Source organism: Sardina pilchardus, chromosome 7, assembly GCF_963854185.1.
Source record: "Sardina pilchardus chromosome 7, fSarPil1.1, whole genome shotgun sequence".
Classification (NCBI taxonomy): domain Eukaryota; kingdom Metazoa; phylum Chordata; class Actinopteri; order Clupeiformes; family Clupeidae; genus Sardina; species Sardina pilchardus.
The window spans coordinates 17,952,574-17,966,266 of NC_085000.1; the positions used below are offsets into that span (position 1 = coordinate 17,952,574).

The window sequence follows — 13,693 nt, forward strand, 5'->3', positions numbered from 1 at the left end:
TAAAATACAAGGCTAAATCCACTGGAGGACTTTGATTGTAAAATGGCACTTCCATCTTCATCACGCCCCCGCCCTCGTCTGAGTTAAAAATGGAGCCTGTTTTTGAAGCGCAGTCAGAATCAGGGGTCATTCTTGGGCTGCGGCTGTGGTTTTGGCGACGGTGGACCCCATAAGGTGGAGGCTTGTCACTGCAGGGCAGTTGTCAACAATATGACATCGCCTGCCGGCCGTGACTGACGTACGCCAGCAGTGAGTCATCCATATCCGTCTTTAAAAACAGGGCCCAGGCGTCCGGAGCCTCGTCTGCACTATACAGACATTCTCCAAAGATGACAAACAAATTTGGAAAAAAAAAAAAAAAAATCTTCATTAAAAACGGCACAGGGAAAAAAATGGATATTTAATATGTGACATTTTGGTGGTGGGAGTTGAATGCATTACGAGTCACGCATATCCATGGTGCAGCGGCGATGGCAAGATTTGTTTGTCTGTCTCAACAAAGTGTCATTGGAATCTTCTGGCATGCACCAACATTACTTGACATTTTGGGGTCGTCCTCGTCCTCCTACTGACAACTTATCTTTGGAGTCGTTTCAGCACACTGTTTGTGTTGATTCAGACTGTGTAGAAATGTCATGTAGGGACTCCACTACACACATTCATTTGGAATTTGTTGACAGTTTCAAACCATGACCCAGAATTTGCTATTTATACGAGGCCCAGTCAACTATCGGACTGCCACACTAAACTTATTCATCCCATGTTCGACGTTACGCTGTTATCCCTATTCCTGTGGCCCTGTTTTTTTTATTATCAACAGACCTGCTGTGAAGAGCAGAGGTTTTCTTGCGATGAACATAGACAAAGCTCCCATTGTGAACTGTGAGAAATGTAATACAGATTCTCATGCATGAGGGAATAATCTATATCCGAGAGGGATTCCTTTCTGGGTGTCTCACCACCAACAAAAGGGGGTTATGGACTTGGTGAGCCGGTGGACTGGAAAAGCTTGCCGCCGGCAGAGAGTGGAGAGCGAGTGGGTTCGGCAGGCTCTGGGTGCTTGGGATCATTAAATGCTTAGCAAGGGAAGGAAAGCGACACATAATTCTCCCAACTGCAAACGCTGCACTGGGCGTATCGCCGCGGTGAAGACGGGGAGAATTTTTGCTCCAAAAAATTCGACATCACTGCCGTTGCGGTTGCATGGCCCCCTCTCTCACTTTCTCTATCTCTCTCTCTCTCTCTCTCTCTCTCTCTCTCTCTCTCTCTCTCTCTCTCGCTCTCTCTTGCTCCTCGGTGTGCTAGTCAGACGAGGCTGGAGCTTCATGGGGAGATAAAGAAGCCCTGAGCCACCCTGCTTTTTTAAAGGCTTTGGTGTAAATGGTCCCTGTGAGAAGCCGGCTGATGGAACCCTAACCCAGAGTTAGTCATGACAGACAGACAGGCACACACACACACACACACACACACACACACACACACAATCTCTCTCTCTCCCTCACACACACACAAAAAAACACATAATCCCTCTCTCTCTCTCACACACACACACACACACACACACACAATCTCTCTCTCTCTCACACACACACACACACACATAAAATAGGTGTGGCACACTGCATCCAGGGTTAAATCATGGCAGTCATATGTGGCACTGAGAAATACTGTATGCATTTTCTTCAACATTCACTCATACACATCAGTGTTTTTTTCATTTACTAAATGAGGTTAAAAAATAGCCTACCATAAGAGACAGAACTTGTTAAACAGTGTTAAGGAGACAGAAATTGCATTTATCCTAAAGTGGTTTGCCCCTTAAACATTTGTTTTACTTCCTCCATTTTCTCTAGTAAAGAGAATGTAGCCTATGCATGCACAATTTTAATATATTGGCTTCCCTGGGTAAGAAATAAAAATAAACCTCAAGCTTTTTACTTTTACTTGTTACACAAATCTCACTATTGTTGACTATCATTTTGCTCGCGGAGTGTTACATGTATTGGGTAATGCTAAAAATGTCTGTGTCCAAAACAGTGCGGAAATGTGTGTGATTTTGAGGACAGAATATGGCGGGGAAATTGCTGCGTTCATCTCTCATCATTTCTGTCTGCTACTACGGAGCGAGTTTCTATGGCAACCTCTCAAAATGATGTGCGGTGAATGGGGTATATGAGATGTGCTTCTGATTACGGCGCAAAGCAGCCTGGCGCTGCTGTCAGTCGTCGCTGTAAAAGGAAATACGTGAAGTGTTCCAATAAAACTGCACTCCATATGTTCTTTTGATGCGGGTTCTCCGGGCGCTGTCGACATGCCAGAAGAAATCTCACTGCCGCTCCAAAAACACTTAGAATCTACTGCCCCCTGCAGAGGCAAAACTTAACCACTTGCTGTGATTTTCCATGTGCAGAGAAGGCTCTGCATGATATTAATGCTCCCTTATACTGGCGTCGCATCGCAGTGAATCGAATGTTTGAATGTGGACATGGTCATTAAAATGTTTTGTCATGGTTTGCTAGGCTGTCTTTTCGTGAAGCCGAGCTCAATACCTCAGGTGCCAGTGTCTCTACTACAGCCTCTGTGTTTTGAATAGGCGACGTGTCAGTTTTTTACAGACAGACACACTTTCAGTTTTCCTCATCGTGAAATGGTTAAAGCTCGAGTCTTTGGGAGGCCCATTGACGTAGACAGTCTAACTACGGTCAATTAAAATTCAGCGCAGGTTCGGTTGCCTGTTTTGCAATGCTTATAAGCTCTGCCAGCTTCCATCAGCATTCCATTGGCTCTCAGCACGACTGTCATTCAGATCGAACTCTGGCACTCTGATTACACTGTATTATAATCCCTGCATTTTCTGCTTGTCAGTTATTTTTTTGCCGCGCTGTTTATGACGTTTAAAAAGGCTCACTGCCATGCCAACAGTGCCGGTTCAGCCCTCCATGGGGCTCTAAGCAAAATCCTGCTAAGGGGCCCTCCAAAATGTAACCATTTTTTTTACAGTTGCACCTGATACCTCAGTGTTCCCAATTCAATCATCCCACCCCATCTTGTCAACAAAAGTTACCAAATATAGTGTTTTGCCCATAAAGGACTAGGAGAAAGAAAATAATTGTAAAAATAATTGAAAGAAAAATAATTGTATGTGATTGAATCACCTTCACAGCTATAAAAGCAGTTTTAGGGTCTGGGCTGCTTCATTGTGCTAGTAGCCTACTCACTGAGGCTGACCTGTGTTTGTCAAAGACATAGGCTACTGAACTGGCTTCCCCTGATTTCCTTCAATATTCGTTTTTTCAAACATATAGACTATTTAAACAATCATGTTAATACTTCATATAGGCCCTACCCTAGGCCTAATTCACGATGTGCATCTATTGTCCAGTATGCAGCACAGAAAATCAAAGTTAATCCATTAGGCTACTTTCCATTTTGCATGTTAAGTAAGAAAGCTATCTAAACCAAAGAAAGCTTGACTGATATTGTAAAACAGTAAAAGCATTTACTTGTTTTAAAAATGTATGGGAAGAGTGAAATCACCGATTAGGGTAACCTACTTTCATCTCGAGCACACATGAACGTATTTAAGATATAAATACCTATACCTATACGGTTAGTAGGCTATTAGGATACCTCCACCTTGGTGTTTGTTCGTGTGTTAGCAAGATAACTCCAAACGTTATGGAAGGATTTCGAATTCAGGAAAGGTCTGAAATGACTCAAGGAAGGATTACATTTTGGGAGTAGCCTAATGCGCACTTGGGCGGAGGTCTGCGCTCTTGGAGTGCTTAATTTATTCATTTATTTCAAAATGTAGCCAGTCGCCGCGACATTCAAAAAAACGCAAATTGTGGTTATATTTCACAACTTTTGCAAAGGAGATTACTCTGACTGGGAAAGGCTAGCAAGCAAGCCACAGACAGATCATGGGATTCACTGCCCTGTTAGGCCAGCAGCAACACGCGCATCAGAGATGCAAACAAATGGATCAGTTTGGCTACTCAGATTATTTGTTGACATTAAACCGAGGAACGAACACAAGTTTACCCGACTGCTGTTCCCGCTGTTCATTCTCGTAACGTTTCTTCCTCTGTTTGTAATTCGGTTTCATGATGATTGTCGCTATAATAACTGTACAGTAGCCTGTCTGTCGCTTGACTCAGGGGAGACGGGGGAGGGGGCCTTCATTAACTTGCGGGGCCCTACGCAACTTGCGTAGTGTGCGTATAGGGAGAACCGGGCCTGCATGCCAAAGTCATGATTTTAAGTGGTCGATTGCAATCAGTCGCTCACTGTTAGCTGTATCAGAACGCTTGCTCTCACCTCGTAAAAAAAGTCTCCGACAAATCACACGGGAGTCAGGGAGTGATGAACTCCATCACAGGCGAGATTTTAAACGGCGCGTAATGGAACCCATACCGCGCGCCACAACTGCGTGCCATGCTCCTGCCACGTCAGTCACTAGCTCACATGCGCTGTATGTCTTGTTAAGTGCAACATTTCACGATTCAAATGATTGATGAAAAATAATTAGACTCGCTGTCTGTCAGTGGCTACGGCCTCCGAGAGACGTCACCTGAGACATCTTGCGATAATAATTACCAGTTACTGCCGACAAGCTAGGCTGTGATGTTACAAAGCCGCGAGTGCCAAGAGAAATCAATTAACATGAAAAACTGAGAGACAGGGTCAATGATTACCTGTCTTAAAACCCTTCTGTTTGCACTTCTATGCAGCTCAAAAGCAGGAAGCTACTACTATAATCATTCATGAATTATACCTTTGCAAACTTAGGCATGCAAATTCATGTATGCAAAGCATGTATTGTTTAGTGGAGATTTGTTGTAGATTTTTACATTTGATTGTCTGTATAATTCATGAGCTGTGCATTTGGAGTGCATGCATGTAGTGTGTGTCTGCATGCACCTATTTTTGTTGATCATCTGTTGCAACGATCATGTGTGTTTGTTTTGTTTGTCGTTAATGTCACAGAGGTATTTTGGATTTATTGCAAGAGTAGCCTATATTCTGCAATGACTATAACCGCACAGTATAGGCTACTCATGCAGTCACAGATGGATATGCGTGTCTTTCCACCCCCCCAACTTCTCTGTCTGTGTCTGTCTTTCTCTCTGTTTCTCATCATGCGCTGCTTCTCCAAGGCATGACCTGCTAGATCTCTTCCCCAGATGCGCAACCGACTAGAGCTCCCGCTGCCCGCCCGCCAGAAGAAGCGGCGTCGCGTCGCGAAAGCTCCGGGCGGTCTGAGCGTGCGCACCGGCTCTGGCACGGCAGTCAGCCCTTCCAACCCCGCCCCCCCCCCCCCTCTCTCGCGCTGATATCTCTCTGACAGACGTCACGTCAGAGCACGGCACGTCTGTCACACGGCAGAGTGATAATCACCATCCTCCGCACGGGCACAGCCCCGGCACCCGGGGCGCCGTTTGTGCGCGGAATGATAATGAGTTTCTGTTGAGAGGCAGGTGAGGGCAGTGGAGCGTTCAGTCCTCAGGTATCCAATTCGGTTCTCAGACAAGCCCAGGGCTGGCTGTTCCTCCTCCGGTGTGCGTTTAGAAAGGCTGATCCCCCCACTATCCACATATTACACACGTGCTGATGTTATTAAAGGTGAATGCATATTATTAAATTAAAGCAAAACAGCATTTTAGCAACATTTAATGTTCAGTAATCTGTTTCTGTCGGTCTCTTTCTCCCTACATCAGAGCATGGTCACAACACTGACTTAAAATCACAGTTGAACACATAGGCTATATGTTGTGGTCGTGATTGTGGTTATCTTTGTATTGTTAAGGTCTATACTTGGCTGTATTGGGTGTGTTTCTGGTCTTTCCAGTCTACTGATTTGCTTGCTGATATACGTATACTGTAGGTTGCATTCACTGATGGGATGTTGTTTTTCTCAGGCCAAACTGCAATGCAATGCAATGCAACTGCAGCTGTTTACAGTAAGCTTCTCACACCCTCTTGTCTCCTCCCTCAAACATGTTTCATGTTTCATGTATCCCCTCCACACACAAAATGAACACTCGCAACGCTGTCAGATCAAAGGTCGCACCTTTCAACAGGTTTGGTGTTTCCCCCCTTTTCCTGACTGAAGGAAAAAGACAGAGACTCTCATACGGTGGCACAGCTGTGATCATCTGGGCCAGTGGTGCTTTGCCCATCGAAGCTAGGTGGGTACGTGCCCATCGAAGCTAGGTGGGTACGTGCCCATCGAAGCTAGGTGGGTATACGTGCCCATCGAAGCTAGGTGGGTACGTGCCCATCGAAGCTAGGTGGGTATACGTGCCCATCGAAGCTAGGTGGGTATACGTGCCCATCGAAACTAGGTGGGTATACGTGCCCATCGAAGCTAGGTGGGTATACGTGCCCATCGAAGCTAGGTGGGGTATACGTGCCCATTGAAGCTAGGTGGGTATACGTGCCCATCGAAGCTAGGTGGGTATACGTGCCCATCGAAGCTAGGTGGGTATACGTGCCCATCAAAGCTAGGTGGGTACGTGCCCACCCATCATTTGAAACATCTGCATCTTTTACGTTTTAAAAGAATTCTCCAAAAAGTCTTTGAATATGCCCAATCTAAGATGATTGCATGTTTTTGGGGACATTTTGGGTATACTGTAGCCCACCCCTTTGTTCACTCTGGCGGTTCTGGAATGCTCTGTGCTGAGTCTCGGCCTCTCCTGCCACGCAGCCCAAGGGGGTTTGTCCTGTGGAATGTTGAGAGTGTGCAGGCCACTCAGCAGAGATTAGGGTGGCCGTGTGTGTGTGTGTGCGCCCCACATCCTCACCCCACTCCTGCAACACCCCACTGCTGACAGCTCCCCTCACGCCCCAACCAGCAGAGTGACTCTCTGTGCACCTGCATGTATGTGTGTGCGCGTGTGTGTGTGTGTGTGTGTGTGTGTGTGTGTGTGTGTGTATTTGTGCATGGCTGTGTGTGTGTGTATGTGAGTGTGTGTGTGTGTGTGTGTGTGTGTGTGTTTCATTGTGTGTGTGTGTGTGTGCGTGTGTGCCTGTGTCACATACGTGTGCTTCTGTGTAGTGTATGTGAATAATTAATGTGTGTATGTGTTTGTTTACCTATTTGTTTTCATGTGTTTCTGTGTCTACTGTATGTGCTGTGTAAGTGTGACTGTGTGTGTGTGTGTGTGTGTGTGTGTGTGTGTGTGTGTGTGTGCACATGGCTGTGTGTGTGTGTGTGTGTGTGTGTGTGTGTGTGTTGGCCTGTGTGTTTCATTGTGTGTGTGTGCCTGTGTGTCACATATCACGTGTGCTTCTGTGTAGTGTATGTGAATAATAAATGTGTGTGTTTGTTTACCTGCATGTTTTCATGTGTTTGTGTGTTTATATGTAGTGTAAGTGTGACTAAATGTGTGTGTGTGTGTGTGTGTGTGTGTGTGTGTGTGTGTGTGTGTGTGTTTGTATCTGTGTATATTTCTGTGTCTGTGTGTTGGGGGGGGTGGTTGGGTGTGTGTGTGTGTGTGTGTGTGTGTGTGTATGTTTGTGTGTGTGTGTGTGTGTGTGTGTCTGTATCTGTGTGTGTGTGTGTGTGTTGGGGGGGTTGGGTGTGTGTGTGTGTGTGTGTGAGAGAGAGAGAGAGTCTGAATGTGTGTGTGTGTGCGTCTGCATGTGCGTAGAGTACTGTAGAGTAGCTCACAGTGCTAGATAGACACAGCGGCTCAAGCGCACACCGGGGTTGGGAGGGACCAGAAGAGTACCAGAGATCCGAAGCTATAAAGCCGCACCAGCACACCGCGCCGATCTCCACACCCGGCTGCCTGCCTCGCGCCCGTCCTCCCTCCCTCCTGCCCTCTCTTCCTCCTCCCGGCTCCGCTGCCTGCTCGGGTCCGCTCCCGACTGACCACCCTCCACCATGAATGACATCTACAAAGCAGCGGTAAGACCTCCGAAAGTGACCAGAGGATTTCAGACTGGGGGGGCTTAGTTACTGTAGCTTTAGTTGAGTCTTTTAGTGTTTTAAAGAAAAAGTTTCTGTTTGCTCCTTTAAGTCATGAGAGATGTGCTTTTGAAACCATTCAGTATAGCCCAAGATAATGTCCATGTGTTTAGACTAATATTTGGTGAGACGAATCGGCTGCAATTGTGCTGAAATCATGCTTGGTGTTAATCACCGTTTGATTGCAACTCGTTAGATGCATAACTAATTACTAGTAACTTTTTTGCTATTCAAAATAAATGGTTAGCTTTTTTTGTTGTCTTGGTTTCCTTGAATGGGTTGTGATTGTCTTATTTTGGTAGTGCAGTACTCTCTCACTACCAAAACAGTCTCAGACACTCCCCCATCTTTACTCTCAAGAGGGAACTCCAAGCATGGTGTGCTCCCCTCACAGTATAGGCTGTTGGTATGGAGCACTATGATGGGAAGCAGCACAAGAATACATTGCCTCTTGTGTCTTATCAGCAGTGATAGGAGCCTCTTATAGATTAGGCTGACCCTTGGTCTCCCGGCCCTGGCGGAGGATGGAGCAGCACTTGCGTCCGATGGCTAATTTTGGCAAACGTTTCCATCTGTCCTGCTTGGCCATGTTTACATGGCGATAGAGTGTGGCATGAGTGCTTCAGATAAAGCCTTCGTGGGCATTCTGACATTCTTTCTTTATCTCCAGCAGTTGTGGGAGACCCATCTGTGGGCTTACTCATGTTATCCCCATTCATCTGAGGTGTATAGCCAGCAATTGACTGAATCGTGAACACGATCAGGTCGTAAAATTAATGTGTTTTTTTTTTCTTTCTTTATTACGCACTTGCTATCTTCCTGAGGGATGTACACAAAGAAAGCCTGGCTGATAACAGACTATAACTGTTACATAGGAAGCTGTCTCCTCTCACGTGCGGTAGCTCCAGGATTACAATTCCATTGGTGAAGCAGAGCCTCAACTATTGCAATTTATAGCACTTTGAGTTGTGTGCCTCTCAGAATTCTCATTTTATTTAGAATAAACAGAGCCATGGTTAGCTGTGACTGACTGCTGCTGGATTATTGTCTAGGGGCAGTGTTTGACCACCAGTTCAAAGCAACTATATCATGTCTTCAAATATAGAGAGAGACGTGCATATCCTGCAAATGCTGCTTTATCCTCTTCCCTATTGTGCTTTCATCAATAGGTAGAGCAACTGGAAGATGAACAGAAAAACGGTAAGTAGACGTCCACAAGGACACTCCAAGGAAAATTATTCCTATTGACATGAAATGTCTATTTTATGACATGCTTCTTTTTTGCACCTAGTGAATCTACATATAGGTCAATCAAATCAATCAATCAATCAATCAATCAGTCAATCAATCAATCAATCAATCAATCAATCAGTCAATCCTTCCCTCCATCCTTCCATCCATCCCTCCATCCATCCATCCATCCATCCACCCATCTCTCCACCCATCTGCTGTCTCTATTCTTAGAGCCCCTGGTTTAAGTGACAGGCAGAGTGCAGAGTGTGTTGTTCATGAACTAAGCATGTTTAGTGTGCTCACCCTGTCTGTGCTTAGGCTCTTGCTCATTCGTAAATGAGCTAATTCATTATATTTATAATAATATATATTATAATCTTTATAGTACATTTTTGCTTATAGCGCAACTCGGCACTTTGCTTGTCATTTACCTTATGGCCTTATAGGAATCTAGTACACAAGTGAAAATGTGTTACAGTAACATAGGCTCCACCACATTACTTCAGCAACATGATCATGTGCTGTAGATAGCTGTGCTTTAAACATTTCATCTTGAGATCTGTGTCTACCCGCTTTCCCCACCCTGTACACAAATCCATCAACATCAACAACAACAGCAGTCTGACAGGGGGACTCTCCCTCATCTTACTTTTTACGTTCCCAGAATTCCGAGCGGCCTTTGACATCTTCGTGCAGGATGCGGAGGACGGCTGCATCAGCACCAAGGAGCTGGGGAAGGTGATGAGGATGCTGGGACAGAGCCCCACGCCTGAGGAGCTCCAGGAGATGATTGACGAGGTGGACGAAGATGGTAAACAAGCTGACAGACGCATCTATTAACCAGTCCCAGTGCTGTGTGGAGCAACTGTGAAATGCGGTAGAAATGTCTTATTTCTAGTATACAGTAGTGCAGGTGGCAATGGAAAGAGCAACACTTCACACTATACCGGGTAGACTTACACTAATACATCGCATCTATCTATCTATCTATCTATCTATCTATCTATCTATCTAGCAATACATATGAGGACGGTGATTACATTTTTGTTTCGGCACCTTAAGAAGACCACTGGATCAAATGTCTTGTCTAAACGTTTCTGTAAAACCGACTCAACGGTCAACTGTATCTGAATGTACTGTATAGCGTATGGTGACATGAAATAGGGTGTGTTCAGGGTTGTGGCACTGTGCTCTTGTTTGGTGCTCTTGTTTACTGTGGGCATGGAGTGAGGCCTTTCTCAATATGACTCTGAAAATGGGGAAGGGTGACTAATAAGTGTAGAAGTGCTCTCCAGATTTTTGTTTGGAAATAACAGGCACTTTGCTAATTACTGTGGCTCATGGACTGGAAGCGAATCGGTAATGAATAAAGTGATGTTTAGTGCTGTGTTGGAGGAGAAAGCTGGAGAGGGTGGAACTCACTTTCTAATGGTTGTTTGTTTATATCCACAATGTTTTGCGTTTGTTGTTTTAGGGGTAATTAGGGATTGCGTTCTGGAGATTTGCATTGATAGTTTCCTCTGACAAGCAGATCTGTCCTCTCTTCAGGAAGTGGGACGGTGGACTTTGACGAGTTCCTGGTCATGATGGTGAGATGCATGAAGGATGACAGCAAAGGGAGGTCCGAAGAGGAGCTGGCCGAACTCTTCCGAATGTTTGATAAGTGCGTCCACCCGTCAGTCCAACAGTTTCGAGAGCACATTTATTGCCAGAAACTTGGATCCACTCCAGATCTGTTCTCCAGGACTCCGTAAAGGAGTGGGCCAATCCCAAAGGCCCTGCAATTACAGGGGCCCTCATGGAATATAATGAGCACTATTATTATTGGGGACGGGCAATATTGTTTTTGTTTTGTGGAGACCAACATTTCTAGAAGCACCCCTGTTCTATAATAAGAAAGTAGTACTTGAATATTTGGACATGTTGTTGTTGTTGTGTAATGCAGGAATGAGGATGGTTACATTGACATTGATGAACTGAAGCTCATGCTGGAGTCAACAGGGGAAGCCATCACAGAGGATGACATTGAGGAGCTCATGAAGGATGGAGACTCAAACCTTGATGGAAGGATTGACTATGATGGTACAAATCAAACTGTAGATGAAAGAGTAGACAAGGAGACAGAAAAGTGCAGATAAAATTACATTTCTATTGGTGCTCGTGGCATTGCTCAAGGATGTTTACCTGCTTCTGTTGTGTTTCAGAATTCTTGGAGTTTATGAAAGGGGTGGAGTGATCATGACGATCCACGACAATATACACCGTGACCTTGACAACCACCACAAGAACAGAGACCACCCAAAATAACCTTCTTTTATAGAACATTCTGGAAATGATTCTGACTCTTGACGTCAAAAGGACTGTTAAAGTACTGTGAACACAACTTGTGCCTTGTTGAAGTCCATATTTCCATATGTGTATGCAATGAGAGCTAACTTTTTAATCAGAGAGATCTGTAGAATGTTAATGTTCAATTTACCCTCTATGCAGACAAAGAATTAGGCATGGTTCTATAATCTTTCATCTTGACAAGATATCATCGCTGACCTGATTAAAAATTTAAAACCTAATCTTCAAAGTTTCACAGAATTCTTGTCAAATATGCTCCCTGAAGGCCCAGAAAATCCTTTCCCAAACGTCTGCTTCAAGTGTATTCAAATAATAAACTTTATGTGTGACAGAGAAAAGAACAATGTAGGGTTGTCAGTCTGTCTTGGGGTACTGTTTCAGGCCACCATTCTTTCATCCTCTGCAAAATTACTTGACGTGTTTTTAATCATTAATCGTTAACAGAGATTTTCCATTTCTTGAATGTTGAACTTTTTTCCTTGTAAGATTGTATGGAAGTAAGACATGACGGAATGGCAGATATACATGAGTGTAATGTATGCCTGGTTACGCACAAACATATATATTGCCTGTCTTTACTGAAGTAAAAACTGATACCAGAGCATATAGTTCTCTCCTACACTACTGTAGGTAGGCCTACATAGTCTGTTATCTACAGCATGGCCTGGATGTATCTATCTTCCAACACAATGCATTGAGACAGCAGCTATTTCGGTCCCCTATCATTGTAGTGCCCATCTAAGGAAACCTGATGTGCTGACGCATGGTAAAGCATCTGGTGCTGTCATTGACAGTATACTGTGCAGGCTCAGAGAGAGAGAGAGCCACCATCCTCTCCACTGTTTCATCAGACAACTCATCAGGCTTCGGCTGCAGATTCCCAGCGCCAGCACTGGAAACACTTCTGAGATTTCTCTCCCCCCCCCCCCCACCCCCCATCTCTCTCTCTCTCTCTCTCTCTCTCTCTCTCTCTCGCTCGCGCTCCTAGATGGTTTGTACGGTATCAGGTAACCTAAATAAACCACCTCCGGGCCTCCCAGCGGAAGGAAGCCCTTAATTATACATTCCCCCATTATGTGCCTAAAAGTGAACTGTATTCGACGATAGAATAGAGACTCAGCTGTTTCATTACCACCAATACGGTAATAAAACACAAAGCAGGCTTTTGAGACCTTTGCTGTGATGTGCAGAGATGTTGTGAATCAAGACATTGTTAAATGCAGAATATGCAATGCCCTAATCTATTTACACGACATCCAAAGCGGTACGGATGTTTCTATGACAGACTAACTTTGCAACATTAAAAAAAAAACTGTATTTCAGCAGTGATGATCATTCCAAAACCCAGCTGAAAGCCTGGGTCTCTAGTGTGAAGGCCATGTTCTCCAGCCAATCACCAAACAGCCATGGTATCACCATGTAAGATTTGTAATTAGGGGGAGGGGTGTGATGCCTTCTATACTTTCCTGTAATCTAAATGTACAATTCTTTTGCATTGTTTTAGTACCAAGTAAAACAGCACCTAAGGATATTTTCTGTCATATTTGACATTGTATACTATTATAACACTATACTATAGAGTGTGGTTCTAAAGTATAGTCGGAAACATTAATCTGGAGCTCAATCATTTGGCTATTAGAAATGTACAGAGCTGACTCTCTGTACACCTCTGAATCATGCACTACTGATCTGTACCTATAGGTGGCAGCAGCAGCTCACTGAATGCTGAACAGGCATGGAGGGAGCATAGAGTGGTGACAGAAGGAGAAAAAGGCACTGCACAGTAATCCAAATGTGAGTAAGCTTGCGTTGGGGGATTTACAAAAAAAAAGTTGATGACTCATTTGAGAGGGCTTTTAATTTCTCAGCGTGTTTAGTGAAGACATGCCAGCTGAAAATGAAAACATTTTCTGACTGATAAGACAAGAAAGTGACTGGGACATGGAGCAGATGTTCAGCATGTCCCCACAGACTCGACCCTGCCTGCCAGAACAAGTCATGTACCATTAACTCACTAATAAAGTACTTACGTACTGTACCAGATGCAAACGATAAAAGCACCTACTAAACTACACAGTTTGGGGTGAATTAGAAAATATTATTTGTTCAATGTGTTCATTTGGTGTAAGCTAA

General features: G+C 44.5%; 1 protein-coding gene across 1 annotated transcript; it reads left to right on the forward strand.

Moving 5' to 3' along the window:
- The first annotated feature begins 7,680 nt into the window (after nucleotides 1-7,680).
- Nucleotides 7,681-11,781, forward strand: tnnc1a (troponin C type 1a (slow)). Its single transcript, XM_062542205.1, has 6 exons — nucleotides 7,681-7,918; nucleotides 9,148-9,178; nucleotides 9,876-10,022; nucleotides 10,760-10,874; nucleotides 11,157-11,293; nucleotides 11,416-11,781. The coding sequence occupies exons 1-6, from the start codon at nucleotides 7,895-7,897 to the stop codon at nucleotides 11,445-11,447; spliced, it is 486 nt and encodes a 161-aa protein (XP_062398189.1). The 5' UTR covers nucleotides 7,681-7,894; the 3' UTR covers nucleotides 11,448-11,781.
- Nucleotides 11,782-13,693: the final 1,912 nt, after the last annotated feature.

Bases quoted from the DNA above. Each gene is read 5' to 3' on its own strand.
- tnnc1a (XM_062542205.1), top strand. From the start codon at position 7,895: ATGAATGACATCTACAAAGCAGCG. The intron at 7,919-9,147 runs GTAAGACCTCCG...TTTCATCAATAG, and splicing joins ATGACATCTACAAAGCAGCG to GTAGAGCAACTGGAAGATGA. The intron at 11,294-11,415 runs GTACAAATCAAA...GTTGTGTTTCAG, and splicing joins TGGAAGGATTGACTATGATG to AATTCTTGGAGTTTATGAAA.